General features: G+C 39.7%; 2 protein-coding genes across 2 annotated transcripts; both read left to right on the top strand.

Annotated features, from left to right (window-relative positions):
* Window positions 1–601: 601 nt before the first annotated feature.
* On the top strand, window positions 602–5,324 carry bnip3la (BCL2 interacting protein 3 like a). Its single transcript, XM_086076820.1, has 6 exons — window positions 602–729; window positions 1,727–1,988; window positions 2,064–2,145; window positions 2,371–2,483; window positions 2,559–2,708; window positions 3,702–5,324. The coding sequence occupies exons 1-6, from the start codon at window positions 648–650 to the stop codon at window positions 3,748–3,750; spliced, it is 738 nt and encodes a 245-aa protein (XP_085932946.1). The 5' UTR covers window positions 602–647; the 3' UTR covers window positions 3,751–5,324.
* Window positions 5,325–5,939: 615 nt separating this feature from the next.
* Window positions 5,940–16,032, top strand: dpysl2a (dihydropyrimidinase like 2a). The gene is made up of 14 exons (XM_086076028.1): window positions 5,940–6,282; window positions 8,159–8,247; window positions 8,458–8,642; window positions 8,777–8,941; window positions 9,198–9,259; window positions 9,386–9,466; window positions 11,025–11,093; window positions 11,176–11,296; window positions 11,385–11,541; window positions 12,404–12,545; window positions 12,635–12,805; window positions 12,918–13,097; window positions 14,495–14,678; window positions 14,776–16,032. The coding sequence occupies exons 1-14, from the start codon at window positions 6,241–6,243 to the stop codon at window positions 14,865–14,867; spliced, it is 1,740 nt and encodes a 579-aa protein (XP_085932154.1). The 5' UTR covers window positions 5,940–6,240; the 3' UTR covers window positions 14,868–16,032.
* Window positions 16,033–18,912: the final 2,880 nt, after the last annotated feature.

Genomic DNA, 18,912 nt, shown 5'->3' with positions numbered 1-18,912 from the left:
TGTGGCAAACAAGACGGAAATCATGATGAACAGCGTCGAGGATCTTGAGTTTTTTGACAGCACTTTTATTTTTGGGATGTTGAAATTATTATTTTTCAAGAGGTTCTTGAATAAATGTGCCTGTTGTGGGGAAACTATTAACTATATGGCTGTATTTTTCACATGCAATCAATTACTAGATACGATTAAATAATACATTTCGGGGGGGGGGGGGGTCAAGTTGAAATAATACGACCAATAAGTGTAAATCTAAGTGTTATATAGAACATAATGACTATTAACATCACCACTAATTAATTAAATAATTAAAACCTGACGTCTGAGCGACATATAGCTCCACATTTGAATCAATTGTTTTATTTGTGCCGCAGGCATCACTGAAATGACGAAGTTGAGTTGACCAAGTTCTGTACTTTTGTCCAGCATTTGTGATGAAAGCCTATACCATTTGGATCACTCATCACATAAAGCCTTGTGCTTTTGCTAAGACTTGTTTGGCTCCTCGCATCACAATACAGTTGCCGCACACGTATTTTAAAATGAAAGACAAACGTCCATCCATGAATGAATACACGTCTAAGACGGCCTTTGCCATCTTGTCTGGACTCTGGAGTCGGGCAGAATACGCGCATGCGCGCGCCCTGGTCATGTTGACGAATGTAAAAACAGAAGTCAACATGTCCACCGCTGCTGCTCAACAAAACAATAACGAAGAGCCCGGACTTCACGGTACGTAACATCATTTGTCTTCATATATTTCACATAACCTGCAGCTATTTCGAATTTCCTTAACGGCTGTTCTGTCTTTCGACCGTAATGGTTTTGTAGGAAGTTAACATCGGGTAAAAGCGTTTCCTCATCCTTTTGGAGGGGCGGCGGGTGATGTAGACTGACGTTGTTGAGAAATAGCCAATAGTATTTCGCAATTATTTTACTGATGGGAATTGTAACCAATCGCATAGCCCACTCAGTGTTGGGCGGACTCTAACCGAAATGAAAACAACTTTTGAGACAAAACGACTTAACATTGCGTTGCTTTTTATTTATAGATTTTACTTGTACTCATCAATATTTTGTGAGGTTCGGAATCCTACCGTTGTTATACTAGCCACGGTGTCTGTAATTTACTCTCTTTAAAAAAAAAAAAAAATTAGGGGACGAGAAAGGAAACGATCATGGGACATCCGTGTCTGCAGTACTCGCATTGTCACTGCGAACAAAAACATATTTTAGACGAATAAATGACCCGGAGATTGTTACCATGCAAAAAATAATAATGTGAGTAGAAAGTAGGAGCATCATATCTGCAACGGCGACACGCTGGAGCAGCCTGTCTGTTACGCAACAGAGACCTGCATTGTTGACATGGCTATATAAAAAAAAAAAAAAACATCGGTCATGCTCGGGCACGTCGTTCAATCGTTTTACAGCCAATAATAAATTATATTTCTCATCGTATCGTATAAACGCGAAAGAGGCGTTTTGTGCGATTAGTTTGCATTGTTTGTGCAGCCAAGCTGTCTCTAATGGATTGCATAACGTCCTCCTGGCTATGACAAAAAGCTCTCGCTGTTAGTAGGGCAGTGGCCCAAAGATGAACGCCCTGCCAATGTCTGATGCAGTGCAGATATGTTACAAATACAACGCATTAGTTCAAGTCCGATTTTTTTGTTAAACAGGATAAGTCAAATGCTCTTAAGTTGTCTAAACCTTGTGTGTTTCCAAGGCTCTTGGGTGGAGTTGGAGTTGAATGGAAACACGGGAGCTCAGCGTGTGCACACCAGCTTGCAAATATCAGCTGCTGCAGACCAAATAAACGCAAACGCAGGCATGAGTCAAACCTTGGAAGTGGTGCCTGAGATAGATGAAACCCTAATTGGAGGACTAGAACATGTGCCATCCTCCTCCTCCATTCACAATGGGGACATGGAGAGGATCCTCCTGGATGCGCAGCATGAATCCAGTCCGAGTAATTCTTCGTGCGATAGGTGGGGCCAAAGTTTTGTGCTACATAGTGTCAATAGTGAAGAAACATATTTATTGACCACAATGTGTCAACGCAGTCCGCACAGGCCACAGAGTCCCAACCAGGACGAGGGTCAGATCACTTTTGATGTGGACATGTCCAGTCCAAGAGGTAGTCAGGTAAAAGTCACCCTGTTTCAATGTTTCAAAACAAAAACAAGTCATCATTTATCTTTGCCATCTCTGGTACCCATCTCTGGTGGGATCACAAAAGCACTATAAGCTAAAGCAAAAGCAAAACAAACTGTACAACCTCAAGGGTGTTTGATTTAATGAGATTCACTGGACTTCATGGTTGTGATCATCTTTTAGTCTTAACTATTTTTGTTCTTTTTACATTTGTAGTCAGAAGAAGAAGAAGAAGGCCCAGACAAAGACAGAGAGGATGATATCCTCATGAACAAAGAAGTTGATTGGGTTGCTGATTGGTCCAGCAGGCCAGAAAACATTCCACCCAAGTGAGCAGGCTTCTTATTTCTTGTTTTGCATCTGATCTGAAGTTATTTGCTGCTGATTGTTTTTATGTTATCCAGGGAATTCCACTTCAGGCACCCCCGGCGTGCAGTATCTCTTAGTATGAGGAAAAGTGGAGTTATGAAGAAAGGTGGCGTATTCTCTGCTGAATTCCTCAAAGTTTTCATCCCGTCGCTACTCATTTCACACATCCTCGCTCTCGGAATCGGGTAAGAAGTTGTATCTTTAATGGCCGTTCACATATTTTAATGCCTTACATCAGCGGTCTATAACTTTTTTTGCACTATGGACCAGTTTTATGTTGAGCATTATTTTGACAGACCAGCAAAAAATAAAAATAAATAAATAGCAAAGTATTCACCATTATAGTGAATATATATACACATTTGTACAGTTTCTCTGTGTGGCTGGTGGTTCGGGACCACTGCCGTACATATTAGACAATGCATAATTATATTATTGTTTGTTCATCACTTTATGATCAATTTGCCTGTCTGTAATATGGGTTTTGCTTTAACAATAAAAAAAGGATAACCAAGATCGATTTACCTGTTTCCTACACACTAAAACTTTAGTCATAATTAACTCATTCACTCCTAGCCATTTTCACGGAAGCAACCCCCTTCGCTCCTGGCTGTTTTACTGGATTTTGACTGATTTTGCAAAAGGCCCACAGAATATTGTGTTCTATTGCTATAAAAACATGGAACCTACCAAAAGAAAGATTAGAGTCTCTTCTTTCATCAGGAAAAATATATATTTTTTCTCTCTTTCCGTTTTGCAGCAATTACCATTAAAATATAGCTAAGTTTTATCATTATTCACAAATCTGTTTAAAAACAGTGGGGAAAGAGCTTTTGCAACATGGCCCTGGTTGATCTCTTATAGTCTGCTGCCACCTGCTGACAGTTTTTGTAATAACTACCATTGCTTCAAGCATTCTCTTCAGTTCAGAGGCTGCATCAAAGCCTTCTGTATGCTCTAGCATAAAAAAATATATATTTGAAAAAAAATGTATAAATACGTCTTTGGGAACATGGCAATATTTAAAATGGAATGTTTTTATACGTTTTTGGGAGCAAATGAGTTAAAAGCTGTTCTGATACAAACTGGCTGGTACCATTCTGTTTTAATTGTGACGTGAGAGATGTTTCCAATCCGTTTGACCTGATTTTCATGTTAATAATTTCCTGTTTTTGAAGGGTTTACATCGGTAAAAGAATCGCCACAGCCTCTGCCAGCTCTTACTGAGTAGGAAATGAGCAGTGCCTGGATGTCCTCCGTCTTTCAAGCAGCCTGTTATCACGTGTTTCTCTGCAGTCATCGTGCACTCACATTGACCCTCCCAATCCATGTTAGATTGTGTCACCTCGTAAGTGTATGCACACATGTTGTAATGTGGTTGCTCCTCCTCAACTTGACCCATGGCATCCCGTTGGCTTGTATCTATTTAATAACAACTCCTGTTGAAGATGAAAAATCTTAGTGACTCATCGTGTTCCAACACAAATACAAGTGTGACAAGGGTTTGGCTTCAGTGGGTTTTAGGTTTGGGGATGGGTCATCAAAATGTCACTCCTTAATTTTTTGCCACCAGACAATCTGGCCTTCTAGCTGAGCCCGACGACTCTTTCATTCGCCATAGTTATGAACCAAAAAATGTACGCCATATCTGAAATATGAAAAGAAGTACAGGTAGGAAAGAAGGAATTTGTAACGCCTTAACTTTTTAAGATGAACTTTAGATGTGCAGTTGTTGAAGGAAGCATAATGCTGCACACTTCTTTTCATCAATAGAAGCTTGATCATTTTTACCTTGAGTGGTTTTCTGTTTGGAGCTTCATGTTTTGAAGATTGAACTTGTAAACCTTGATCTACCATGTAGCCTGTGACTTTTGCATTTTGCGGTATTTGACTATATTATGATAGTGGAACTTGGGCCGGGCGGCAATGTACCAGGCCATATGCTGTTTTGTTTTTGTTTGTTTTTAGCCTTTATATATTGCTTTTTTATCGCACATTACAGCAATGATGGCAAAGTGTCAAATTAATATCTTTTACCTCTGCACATTTTCCCTTATATTGTATTTTTTTTGGAATTTCCCTGACATGTTTTGCTATTGAAATGCAGATGTGAAGATACTTAAAGCTGTGATCTGCTCCAATTAGTAGAATCTCCCTGATACGGTGTCAATAATATCTCATCATAATGCATAATATATCTCGTGTCCGAAGTGTGTTGTTGCTGTCATTTACGTCACCGTTTGAAGCAGAACCCACCACTGAATAAGCTGTTTCCAAGAGCCTGTTTTCATCTAGATGTCACTGTCTATATCATTTCCAGTGTGATATAATATGTACAATGCTTGTAAACTTTCAGAAAAACAATAGACATTTACTAATTTAAGTGCATGTAACTTGTGTATATTGATGCTTTAACGATAATGACGATTAATGACTGGATAACTCATTTGTCAGTGTTTTAAAATTGATATAAGTAACATAATGTGAAACACAAATCTATTGTTCTGGTTTCTGTAGTAGGTTTTGTTTTTAAGACACTCAATGTAGGTTTCAATGCATTAAATAACACACTAATTCCTTAATCTTAAATATCACTCTGGGCTTGTGTACAGTTATTGAGACAGTGACTAGAAATATAACATGTTCCATAATGGAAATGTAATCATAATAGCTCAACAGATATTTGATCAGATCATTGGTAGGATTCCGCACAGCTGGTAAGCAAATAGGAGGAAAAAAAAAATGTAAACTCATTCTGAAATGACTTTGTACTGAATAAAGCAGAAGTCTGGTCATCTGAAGTTAGTCCCATTTTTTAATACATGCTTCAATATGAGATATGTCTACTGGCAGTTTTTTCTTTCAAGCAGAATCCTTATATATATATTAGAATATTTAACACCTTCTCACTTGTAATTGGAACTGTTGATAAAGGTGTTTTTGTTGCTGAAGAAAAAACACCACTTTTAAGTATGGTGTTCTCTTGCTTATGAGCAGTGCATTGCCATTGTTATGGCTCAATGTCAGCCATCTCCGCCCTTCAATTTATGGAGCCCTAAGCAATTATTGCTTGACTTAATTTCCTGCCTTGTTGTGCATCTCAGGTGATAAAACTGCACATTCTGAGTGACCTTTTCGCCGTGATAATTGCAATTATCATGGTGTCTAATCAACATTTTTAATATGCCACACTTGTGAGGTGGGTGGATTATCTCGGAAAAGGAGCCAAGTGCTCACCAACAGATTTACAGACATTTGTAAACAGTCATGATTTAAGGCAAATTTCTGCAGTTTTCCATGTTAATAATAGTAAAATATGACAATGGGATTTTCACTGTACTGTATTTTAATGTAACGCTTGAGCCTTTATGGTTAAAACAATATGGAGCTGTGCTTGACAAGGGCGGGGTACTGCGCATGCGCGGTACGATTCAGCCTCTTTCTTGAGACTTGTCTTCTGGGATCTATTATTCCCGCAGAATCTCAATCATTTGAACGATTCTCTCAAATTGTGGCACTCATTTTTTATTAGTACGTTGGATAGCTCTTTGTAAACGGCATTCGCCATCGATATAAGTTGTTAGACAGGTACAAATTGCCCTGGGCGTCGACTGTCCATTGAGCATCCATTCATCCTTTCACCGGCTGCTGAGCTTTTGCAGTCTCGCTAGCTAGCGTTAGCCGAGAGGCAGGGGGACCACTGGAGGGATACTCAAAATGTCGGGCTACCAAGGAAAAAAGAACATTCCTCGAATCACTGTGAGTATATTGTTGTTTATACTCCGCCGTTTTAAAACTCAAAGATGGTGTGCCTTTCCCCCCCTCTTGCTATAGTACGCTAGCGAACGTTAGCCGTCATCCATCCAGCATCAGCAACATAAGCAGTCAATTTCTCCCCTTCACCTTGTTTGTGCAACCAACCACCATATATATATATATTCTTTATTCCCAAATCCTGGTTAAGATCTTAAAGCGCACTGCGTGGTTTTTGGAAACACGCACACCGTGATCGTCGATGGAAATAAAATCTGTGTAAAGTAGGTCACTGGACAGCACCCATCCAAAAAACCCTAATCGTGCAGCTGTTGGAGCCTCACCGATGAAGCAATATTGACATAAAATAGTAGTGAACATGGATTTTAGTATGTTGCATTGGCATGCTTTTAACACCGCAGGCAAACCTGCAGTGCGTCTACGTTCTTGACAACAGGTAGCTGTCGTCTCTTTTGCATGTGCAGCCAGTTCCAAATACTAATCTGATACACTTTCTGACTTTATCAGGATATTACGATCATAAAATGAAATAATGATGTAATGTAATAATTTATTTTTGTTGCCAGGTCATTAAATTTTTCTGCCTGTTGCTAGTGCTGGCATTTTGTTTGTGGTAAATATTACTTTACATACCAATTAAGTCAAAATGGATAAAGTAGGAACTTAAGACAGAAAACGAGGTCACATAAAGAAGAGTTGATTTTTCTTTTTCTTTTTTTTTATCTCTGTTCTGTTTTTTTGTTTGTTATTGCTTTGGCATTCCATCTAAAGAGCGGCTGTTTAAATGCCGCTGGAAATTACATTGTATATGCTATTTAAAATAAAATAAAAATAGCCTAGCCATGAGAGCTTGTGGCTACAGTGTGAGGCAGTTTTAGTTCTTGCAGCCCACAAGTTTCCCTGCCCTAACGCTTGCCTTTTTTCGCACACTGACCAAACCAACCGGCGCAGTATCTCTCTGTTGATTCACTGGTTGATTGTCTGGCTCACAGTAGTATACTTTGAAATAAATATTTTGTGACAATCATCCTGGAACCTTTATGAGACACCTCACACTTGCCCATGCATTTGGCTATTATCATTTTTATAGCTTGTTTTGGAGAGAAGTCAAGTAAGATTAGTGGCGAGGTTTCATAAGTTACATGAAATAACATGACAGGAGGCCCACAAGGCCTTGGGTTTGACACTTCTTTGTTGAGATTTTCCATGATGAAAACCATGGTAGTTATGTTTCATTCATGTGTTTTATTGCGTTAGTACTCTACAACTGCATTACTACTGTACCATGTGAATAGTGTATTCTAAACTGCTTCACACTGAGGCCTTTGTACAGTCCGTGAATGAAGCCGATACATCTGGACACATTTTGATTTGCACAAACAAGTCATTTTATTGTTATTGTTGTCACAATGCAAACAATTTGATAGAGTGGTTGGGGCGGTATGCAGTGACTGGTATCTGACTGTCAGCACCAGTGTGTTATATATTCCCATATTAACGTTATAAAGTATTAAAATGACAATGAATGATTAATATATTAGTCAAAATGTGTTTCTCAATCAAGTACACAGAGGCCAAAGCTGTCACTAAATACACACTGCTTTTGTTCATCTGGACAATTCATACTATGACAAGTTTCAGGAAATTAATTTGAGTCTTTATTAGCTTAGCTTGCCATGTCGTTGTGAGAGTGTAGAAAACAAATGAGAAGTAGGCCGCCAGTTCACGTTTTCATTTGTTTCTTTTTAATGAAGGAGACAGAGTGAGCATTGGCTCTATGCCCCTAATGAGGACAAGCGCTGTTGAAAATAGATCGATTTGATGGATAGTTTATCAAATGAAAACTGTCTCTATCTTGCAGAGTGACCGTCTCCTCATAAAAGGAGCGAAAATCGTGAATGATGATCAGTCCTTCATGGCTGATATCTACATGGAGGACGGAGTCATCAAGTAAGTTTCTAGTATAAGTTGTCCTCGTTTCGTCAATGTCGAATGAAAAACATTCATTATTTGATATCCATCCATCCATTATCTGAACTGCTTATTTGAAAATTTCTTTTCGAGCCACAATAATGACAGTGACCTACATGGTGGTGTTCTCTTTCGTACTGTTTGCTTTGTTCGCATATGGATTGTGCATCTTTTTTTTTGTTCTTCTAGGCAAATAGGTGACAACCTAATTGTCCCTGGGGGAGTTAAGATCATTGAGGCTCATGGGAGAATGGTGATGCCTGGAGGCATTGACGTGCACACCCGATTCCAGATGGTTGACCGAGGCATGGTGGCAGCAGATGACTTCTACCAGGGCACCAGGGCAGCTCTAGCGGGGGGCACCACCATGATCAGTAAGTCCATCAGCCAGATTTGTGTGTATTGACAACAAAAATCCCATCACAGCCATTCTAACATCGCTCCTGTGCATGCTACCAGGCGTTTGATCATTGATTATTCAATGGATTATTTGGTTGGTGTTTTCTAGTTGACCACGTGGTGCCGGAGCCTGGCATAGGCTTGGTTGCAGCGTTCAATCAGTGGAGGGAATTGGCTGATAGCAAATCTTGCTGTGACTACTCTCTCCACGTGGACCTCACCGACTGGAAAAAGGGCACTCAGGAGGAGATGGAGACATTGGTGAAGGAACACGGTATGAAGTCAGCATTAGCAATGTGACTACTAAATGATTACTGCGGTCAAGCCGAGTCATTGTGTCGCAACAAATCTCACGTTTTTCCTCATTCAGTCCTTGCTTGCATGGTGTAAAAAAACTAAACGTTTTCAAAAGACTCTCCCCTGTCTCTTTTGTAATTGTTTTTGTTTTACTTTTCCTCCTTTGCTCATGGTTCCCCTTCTTTTGCTCTCTTTTTTTCCACTTTTGGCTCTCATAAGTTTTCTATCTTCAGGTGTCAACTCTTTCCTGGTCTATTTGGCCTATAAGGATGTTTTCCAACTTTCTGACTCTCAGGTACACTTAGCTCTTGCATGACATTAGTGAGGTCTTCTCTTTCTACTGAATTTACATGTTTGACTATTCCATGTCGGTGTGTGACTCCTGCTAATGAGCTCACTTGTCTCTGTTGTGATATTTTAGATTTATGAGGTTTTCAGCGTCATCAGAGACCTTGGTGCCATCGCTCAAGTGCATGCTGAGAATGGCGATATCATTGCTGAGGTAAGACAAATATACTGTATAAGCCAGGGTTCTGCAACCTGCGGCTCTGGAGTCGCATGAGGCTTATTAGTCCCTCTCCACTGGCTCCCTGTGGAGCTCTAAAAATATTATTTCATTTTTTAGATAAAGTATTCTTTAAATTAATTAATGATTAAATAAAAAAAATGAATAATTAAATATTCAATAAATGTCAGGGTCCAAAGGTGGGGTCTTAAGTTTTGTCCGTTTGTGTTTGTAAATAACCAATTCAAAACTGACTCCTCCCATGGCTCAACCCCTACTCTTCTCGTCAACATTGCGCCTGCCTTCAGTGACACGCCCCCCGCTCTGTGATTGGCTGGAGGGGTAAACATAGACTTTCCGCCCACAAACGTCCCTCTCATGGCAAAACACAACAAAATGACAAAATACAGGCTGGTGTGGTAGTGGATGATTACAAAATGACCACCACGCATTAACAGAAGCCCAGAGGTGTTGATTGAGAAGGATTACATTTGTATACATCCAGTGTTTAAGAAGTGTTTATTTCTGAGTGAAAACTAAAGACCTCACCTTTAAGTTGTCAGGCAAAAAAGAGATGAAAGGTAGATGAAAAAGTGTTCAAAAAAATCCTAGAAATGTCCAAAAAGTGAGTATATGTCCAAACTGAGGAGGGGGTAAAGCAGAAAATTCCCATAAAATGTCCATGAAATTGCCAAACAAGTCAACGAATTTAATTTAAAAAGGCAGATTAGAAAACATTAAAAAAATAATAATAAAGATAAATGAAGATAAAATCCCCAAACAAAAGAGGAAATCCTGAAAATCCCCATAAAATGTCGACAAAATTGCCAAAAATGTCAAGAAATAGCTATAGGATGTTCAAAAAAAGGAAGAAGTAAAGCAGAAAATTACCAAATGTCAGAAATTTGACAGAAAGGCAGAAAAATCAAAAAATGTATGGAAAATTACAAAAAGGTAAAAGAAAATGAATTGGATGCTGAATAATTTTGTGTTGTGGTGCAGCTCTAATTAGCTTGTGGTCCTTAAGTACATTACAGTGTTTTTGTTTTTCCTCTTCTGCGTGTGACTCCTGGGTTTAACCGCATGGTGGCGCATTGGGCCCCCCAGGAAATAATTAAATCAAGCCAAAGGTAATGAAGCGTCAGCTGTGTGTGAACCTCGGAGGCAAACAAGTTTTTTTTTTTTTACCGTGATTATTGTCGTTGTCGTGGTTGTTTTTGTATATGGAAAGGATCGTGTTATGCTTTTGACATTAATGGAAAAGGATTGGACTTTATGGAAATTAAATTGTTTTTGACCACACAACCAAACATTTTTGGATTTTTGGTTTTTGGTGCAACGACACGCTTCCGAAGACTCGTCACCGATTCACCCCTCAACAAATATAGCGTCTTATTGGAACGACTCTAAAATGTTTTTCGGCTCCAGGCAGATTTTTTTGTTATTTATTTGGCATGAAATGCCTCTTTTGACAGTAAAGATTGCTGACCCCTGGTATAAGCAATAAGCAGTTCACTCAAATTTGGAACATGATGTGTTTGTTTGCATTTAATAGGAGCAGAGACGTATTCTAGAGCTGGGTATAACTGGGCCTGAAGGTCATGTGCTTAGTCGGCCAGAAGAGGTGAGGTGGCTTAAAATGTAAACAAGGCAGAGAGGCTGACAGAATGGAGAAATACTCTGCTGTGCGTATGTGTGCTCGGCAGGTGGAGGCAGAAGCCGTCAATCGCTCGATCACTATAGCCAATCAGACAAATTGTCCGGTCTACATCACCAAGGTGATGAGCAAGAGTGCTGCAGATGTCATCGCTCTGGCCAGGAAAAAGGGTATGTATGATGTCATGAAATTTCATGTTTTCTTTACCAGTAAACTATACTTTCATTTTGCAATGGATGCTCCTGTCCGCTCTTTCAGGTTCGGTGGTTTTCGGTGAGCCCATCTCTGCCAGCTTGGGCACTGACGGCACCCATTATTGGAGCAAGAACTGGGCCAAGGCTGCGACCTATGTCACCTCTCCACCACTCAGTCCTGATCCCACCACCCCCGATTACCTCAGCTCTCTCTTGTCATGGTTGGTGTTTGAAATCAAAAATAGTGCAATCTTTTCAGATATGCTCCTTTTGTGCCTGCTTTTAAGACTGTGACTAAGCAATCAGTGGTACCACTACCTACCTTGACTTATAAATGCCCCCAATTTAACGAGTTTGTTGAGTTACAAACCGTCAAATTTTTTTTCCTTTTCTTTGTGTTACGAGTTCAAATTAAACTGATGAAGAAACTTCAGATATGCTGCTGCTCTAGTGAAATGACGTAGCATTAAGAAGACACTCGAAAAACAGTTGGGTCAAAAATGGACCAACTCAACTTTTTGGGATATTCAATTAACCCAAAAAGTTGTCAAAAAAATACCCACAAAACAACCCAAACATTGGGTTACTTTGTGGGTTTTTAATTTCATTTTACCCGACAATTTGAGTTATTTAACCCAAAAAGTTGGGTTATTTTTTTGGGCCCAGTTCAATTTATTCAATTTACCCAAATGTATAATCCACAAAACAACCCAACAATTGGTTTACTATGTGGGTTATTTAATTGGGTCAAATGTGTAATCCACAAAACAACCCAACAATTGGGTTGCTTTGTGGGTTATGTAATTTGACTCAACATTTGGGGTAAATTGAATAACTCGACAAAATGGGTTGGTTAATTTTTGACCAAATTCAATTTAGTTATTCAATTACCGGTAACCCAAAAAAGAAGTTTGCTTTGTGGATTATTAATTTAATTTGTTTAACAACTCAAAAAGTTGGGTCCGTCCATTATTGACTCAATTTGGGTTATTTTTCACCCATTTGTTTTTAGAGTGCAGAATTTGTATTTCCTCATGTTGCACTGCCAACTGAAACTCCACTTTTGCATTCTGTGAAATCCAGTGGGGATCTGCAGGTGACAGGTAGCGCTCACTGCACTTTCCAGACATCCCAGCGCGCAGTAGGCAAAGATAACTTCACCCTAATCCCAGAGGGCACCAATGGCATTGAAGAGAGGATGTCCCTAATCTGGGACAAATGTGTGGTGAGTGACAATATTCACTCTGCCAAAAAAAAAAAAATCTCCTAAATGCATGTGTTCTGAAGTCCTGTTCGCATGATATGTCCCACCAGGTGACTGGGAAGATGGATGAGAATCAGTTTGTGGCAGTGACCAGCACAAATGCGGCCAAGATCTTCAACCTCTTTCCTCGCAAGGGCCGCATTGCTGTGGGCTCTGATGCTGATCTTGTTTTGTGGGATCCAGATGTCACCAAGATCATCTCAGCCAAGAACCACAACTTGGTATTTGGAGAGGCCATTCACAAATTGGGTTTTTTATAGTAATACATATGGCACAACAGTGTACTAGTGTTTAGTTGATCTGCCTGCTCTTTATTTCCTCTCCTCCTGCCAGGCTGTAGAGTACAACATCTTTGAGGGCACAGAGGTGCGCGGAGGTCCTCTGGTGGTCATCAGCCAAGGTAAAGTTGTGCTGGAAGAAGGCAGCCTTCACACGACAGAGGGCTGTGGGCGCTACATCAGCCGGAAAGCCTTTCCGGACCACGTGTATAAGAAGATTAAAGCTCGCAGCAGGGTGCGTCCACGTGAGAAAAATTATCAAACGCAGTGTTTCCCAACCTTTATTGAGCCAAGGCACATTTTTTAAGAAAATTTATAAAACTCTTACGGCATGCCACCAAACCAAAATTTGATGGACTAAGCCCTGCCATGAATAGCAAAAATCCGTGTAAATGTGTATTTGAAAATGCCTAAACCACGAATATGATGACTGTCCTGTATTGAAGGAAAGAAAAGGTGTAGCAGTAGTGGAAGAGCATTTAACTCATTCACTCCCAGCCATTTTCACTGAAGCAACCCCCTTCGCTCCCAGCTGTTTTACTGGATTTTGACTGATTTTGCAAGGCCCACAGAATATTGTCTACTTTTGCTATAAAAAACATGGAACCTACCAAAAGAAATAGTCTCTTCTTTCATCAAGAACATTTTTTTTCTATCTGTTTCTGTTTTGCAACAATTAGCATTAGAATATAGCTAAGTTTCAATATTATTCACAAATCTGTTTTGAGGGGGAAGAGCTTTGCAACATGGCCCTGGTTGATCTCTTCTACTCTGCTGCTACCTGCTGGCCGTTTTTGTAATAACTACCATTGCTTCAACTGTTTTGTGCAGTTGAGACTGTGTCAAAGCTTTCTCTGCTCTAGCATTAAAAAAAAAAAAAACATGGTTGGGAGCATGGTAATATTTAAAATAGAACATATTTATACGTTTTTGGGAGCAAATGAGTTAATTGTTCTGCCTGTCACTAAGTTCCTGGCATTGCGAAATGAAAGGTAAATTCTGATCAATAAATTCACACTGATTACGTGCAATTGATCTCTCATGACCAAGGTTATTTTAGTTAACGGAAACTAACAAAATGACCAAAACTAGAATTCAAAAAAACATTTTAGTTAATGTAATAAAATAAAAACAAAAATGCTACTATATTTTATGTTTACAAAACTAACTAAAATTAACTATAATTATTGCGAAAATTTCCTTTGTTTTAATCTTTGCTAATTAATTTAATACATGAGGCTTTGGGGTTGATTTTCAATGTGATTTTAAGTATATATATTTCAATATTAACCGGAATAAGGATGTTTGTAAGTGTCACGCAGAAGTGATGTCATCTAATAGCAGCCAATAGAAAAGCACCTTCAGATGAGGTCACTCCTAGGTGAATATTTTGTATGCTTGTTTTTAAATTAATACTAAAACTAAGAGAACCACCCTGAAAATGAGTTAAAATCAACTAAATATAATAAACCCAACTCAAAACCAAATAAAAACTAACAAAAATGAAAATTCCCAAACTATAATAACCTTGCTCATGACACACGTATGCTGCGGCGCAATGGTTGGGAATCACAGATGTCACATGACAAGTAGCAAATGCCATCTCACTGACGCAATGATGTGAATGTTCAGCTGACAGAATTGCGTGGAGTCCCCCGGGGTCAATATGATGGGCCGGTGTGTGAGGTGATTCTTACTCCCAAGGTTCTGTCCTCAGTCTCTGCCGTGGCGACCTCGCCGACCAAGCAGCAACAGCAGCAGCAATGTATTCCGCAGCCGTTGCGCAACCTTCATCAGTCTGGCTTCAGTTTGTCAGGTGAGTGAGTGAGCCGTTTCTGCGGCTTTTGGGGGGGGGGGGACAGCAGTTTTTCTTGCATTTATATTGTGATGATAATGAATGTTATTATTGTCAGGTGCCCAAATTGACGACAATATCCCACGTCGTAACACCCAGCGTATTGCGGCCCCGCCTGGAGGAAAAGCCAACATCACCAGCCTCGGATAAGCTGTTTTGGAATCGCACCAATGTGCAGGGAGGCACGGGATTGGCGGCACGTCACTCCTTACTTGCTTCGCACGACACTCTTTCATCGTCACTTACTGTTATGTTGCATTCAACATCACGGGAAATCACTACTTTATTTCATCTAATAGGAAAGATTGAAGGGAATTGAAATTGTCGTTGTAGGCTGTAGAATATTTTTTCCTCTCATTGAATTTTGCTGCTTTCGTGTGTAACCATTGTTAAATCCGATTTTGTTTTGGATCGCATTAATGCGTTGAATGCACTCAAATGTGAAGAAATGTTATTTAAGGGTGACGTTTCAATTTCATCCTGTATTTATTTCCCCCTCTCAAACTCTTGTTTGTGTTAATTGTTGTTCTGATGTGTCTGCTGAACACTTTTGAGGATGTTTGCAGAGGTTTGCTCTGCATCTGGTGCTATATGAGCAATGCTGTAGTGTACATGTGCAGATGATGTTAACTGTTCCTGCATCCATCATTCTACTATTGTCTTTGCTTTGGGGTATGCACCCGGGTGGCGGATTGAGCCACTTGGTGAGACAAATTTGTTTTGCACCTGTACCAATACAAATAATAGACATTGATGTGAGCTTGCAAGTTTTTATGTGGATTTTCTGTTGAATTGAAAATAGTCCCCTGCTTGTTCTTTAAGATATTAATAGCACACTGTAACTATGAAGGCTCTTTAGACCTGATGGAACATTGCAACATGGATCGCTATACTTTTAGGAGAACCCTCACTGCGTGCTGATGATGTGTCCACTTCTGTGTTTGTGTTGTGAACCAAGTATCAGAAACCCACTTCTCCTTTGTTTCACCCTTACTAACGTATTTATTGCCACTGGTTTGAACCGGAGCCACAGCAAGTGGTCAGTAACTTGTAGATATTGTACGTCCCTGCGTTACCTTGTCAATTGTGCGCCTCTAATTCCAGGCTATAATGTGAAATGGATTGCATTATTTTGGCAAAGTTCTTGATAGTGGTTATTGGGCTGTAATGTGCAGCGCTGGTGTTGTCCCACTTTGTGTGATATTTCAGTCATGTATATCTTGTAGGTTTGACAGGCACAAATTTATGATCCTTTCTGCATCTGACCTGTGTTGACTTCAGTGGAGTAAAATATCAATAAAACATTTGTTACTGACTCATTTTGCTTTGTCTGTTTACTATGTATGATGAAAATCTTTTAAAACGTGCCAAAAATGTTTAGGGTTGATGGCTGGAGCGCGCCACCTCTGCCTCACAACCAGGAAATGGGCGTGCGCAACGGTTGCTCCATGATCTGTTTCTTCCTTGGTACATTAAAGTTACAAAATAAAAAAAAGAAAGCTGTTTCTTCTTCGGTTATTGCTTTCAGGTCTTTCCAGTGAACTGCTGTTGATACAGCGCCTCTATAGTGGCGTAATACTGCAACTGCAATTAAAATGCGTTACTGCGGAACTCAATCAGCACAGCTGGAGCGCTGTGTTGAGCGATATCAGTGGCTCAGGCTGGAAGTGGCCGTATTTGAATTCTGTACACAGGAAAAACCCTGCATACAGTATCATCCATCATAAAAAAGGCCAGCTACGAAGTCAGTGGGGAGCTAGAAGGCTATGTTTAGATACAACACTTGACAATAAAATATGCAGAACTATACAGTAGGCCCTGTACAGACACAGGAGAAAGAAATAGAAAATAATAGGCTCTACATCATCACTGTCGTGGTCCAGCTGTCCAACGCTTTCACCTGCAGGCAGGTAAAAGGATTGAGCTGGACAAATGAAAACGGTGATTACACAAATGTACTGTCTACATTTAGTTAGAGCCACTGTCTTTTAGAAAAGTACACAGTCTAGACACAAGTAATTACAAAGGAAATGGGGGCTCCTAATGTCAGCATCTCCACCCATGGATGACAGCTTTCGGCGAGAAATGGCCTGAGGAAGGCATCACAAGACTGATCCCTCTTGGGGAACTCGCCTGCATGAGTCATCAGCAGAGCACCATCAAGCATGTGGGCAAATGCATTGAGACACTGCAATGACAATAACGTTTCTAATTCGTAGCGAAAATGTCATCTGACTGAGATATTTTGGGCTGCAGTATTTGTTCCACGACTCCGCCAAGTTTTGAGACCAGGTCCTAGCTGTCGAATATATATGTCTACTATACAATTTTTTTGTTTGAACATCTTACATACAGTGAATTAAACTTTCAATCCTCAACTCATGATTACATTGGATCTCCTAAAGCAGGGGTCTGCAACCTGCGACTCTTTAATCCCTCTACTGTAGCTCCCTTTGGATCTGTAAAATAAAAAAAGTAGAATTTAATATTTTGTTAGATATTTGCTTCTATTTTTTAGACAAAAATATAATTTAAATGAATTAATGATTAAATAAAAAAATAATAATATTCCAAAAAATACTTTTAAAAATATACCATAAAATGTCCAAAAAGAAGAAGAAAATCAGAATTTTACTATAAATGTCGATGAAATTGTCAAAAATGTTAGAGAATTGAATTTAAAAAATAGCAAAAAAGAAAACATTCAAAAAGTTACCATAAAATGTTCAAAAGAAGAAATCCAGAAAATTACCATCAAAATGTCAACAAAATCGCCCCAAATGTCAGAAAATCAATAGCAAAAAAAAGCCAGAGAAAAAGAAGCAGAAAATTACCATATGTCAATAAAATTGTCAAAAATTTCAGAAATTTGACAGATAGGCAGAAAGTCTAAAAATGTATGAAAAATGAAGTATAAAAAAGAACAAAAAAAAAAAGAAAGAAGGAAAGATAGAAGAAAATGAACCTCAAAGTATTGGATGCTGCATATTTTTCTGTTATGGTGCAGCTTTAATTACCTCTTGGGCCCTCAATCTATTAGACTAACTAACAGGGGTGCGCAAACTTGGTCCTCGAGGTCCAGAGTCCTTCAGGTTTTGGAGGTTTCCTTCTTCCAACACAAGCTGATTCCAATCAGCAGGATCGTTATCAGGCTTATGCAGAGCTTGCTGATAAACTGGTCATATACCAGCTGTGTTGGAGAAGCAAAACATCCAAAAACCTGCAGGACGCCCTCAAAGACTGAGTTTGCCCACCCCTGGGTCACTAACACTAACCCACTGTTTCCTTCATCCTTCATCCTTCATCACAATCTTGAAATGTTTTTTCGGTTTCAGACAGATTTGTGGTTATTTATTTGGCCTAAAACGGCTCTTTTTACAGTAAAGTGTGCTGACCCCTGCCATAAAGAATTTGTGTTTAAACATTATATGGCAACCCTGCTCTGTAGTCTACGTCTGACTCATGCAGAGCTCCCAATTGATTCAAAGTACAAGTAGTATATAGAAAATAATAACGTACCAGGACATGGGTATTTGTTGTAGGGATTGATGGTCATAATTCCTATTCAGAGGACAATAGAGAGAGGTGAGAATTAGGTCAACGGTATCATCTACGGTTTTATTGCTGCTGCTAGTGCCTCCCGTAATGGCATCTGTGCAGAGATGGCGTGATTTACGGGTTCATAGACGTGCCAGCCAATGACAAGCACGGTGGCAGCTCCCCTGTGTGAGAAAGCTGTCGGCTGCACTTGTACCAGCAAACTTAATGTGTGGAAGGTGAGAGCGGCGTGATGATGCTAACGGCGTCACGTTCACCGAGAAGGCACCCCGGAGGAAATAAATCCACCATACTGGCAGAGATTCTCTTGCCCTTTAGACACACTTTGCAGTTATGAACCATGGCAGTAGTAAACATCACCATACATGGATGATCTAACAAAAGGCAACAAGTTGCATATGTTGATGACAAATGTAGAGTATGGATGAGAAGAGCATGAGATAGGAATGTTTGCGACTGTACATGATTTATCTTGACATCCAAATCTGGTGGGGTTTTTTTAAGAGGCTTGGGGGCTGGTCAGGATTGAGGTCAGCAACCACAAGGTCAGTAAAATTCCACAGGAGTATATTAAGACTTCCATCTGGCACATGCGCCGAAGGAGGTGCATCAATTTGTGGGAATATGCAGATAGATC

Source organism: Leptonotus elevatus, chromosome 5, assembly GCF_054856555.1.
Source record: "Leptonotus elevatus isolate MCC_2025b chromosome 5, RoL_Lele_1.0, whole genome shotgun sequence".
Classification (NCBI taxonomy): Eukaryota; Metazoa; Chordata; class Actinopteri; order Syngnathiformes; family Syngnathidae; genus Leptonotus; species Leptonotus elevatus.
The sequence above is the reverse complement of the archived record's forward strand: the minus strand, read 5'-3'. Positions and strand labels throughout refer to the sequence as shown.

Excerpts from the sequence above, each read along its gene's own strand:
- dpysl2a (XM_086076028.1), top strand. The coding sequence starts at position 6,241 with ATGTCGGGCTACCAAGGAAAAAAGAACATTCCTCGAATCACT. Across the intron at positions 8,942-9,197 it reads GACATTGGTGAAGGAACACG|GTGTCAACTCTTTCCTGGTC; the intron begins GTATGAAGTCAG and ends TTCTATCTTCAG. Across the intron at positions 11,094-11,175 it reads TGCTTAGTCGGCCAGAAGAG|GTGGAGGCAGAAGCCGTCAA; the intron begins GTGAGGTGGCTT and ends TGTGCTCGGCAG.
- bnip3la (XM_086076820.1), top strand. The coding sequence starts at position 648 with ATGTTGACGAATGTAAAAACAGAAGTCAACATGTCCACCGCTGCTGCT. Across the intron at positions 2,146-2,370 it reads CCAGTCCAAGAGGTAGTCAG|TCAGAAGAAGAAGAAGAAGG; the intron begins GTAAAAGTCACC and ends TTACATTTGTAG. Across the intron at positions 2,484-2,558 it reads CCAGAAAACATTCCACCCAA|GGAATTCCACTTCAGGCACC; the intron begins GTGAGCAGGCTT and ends TATGTTATCCAG.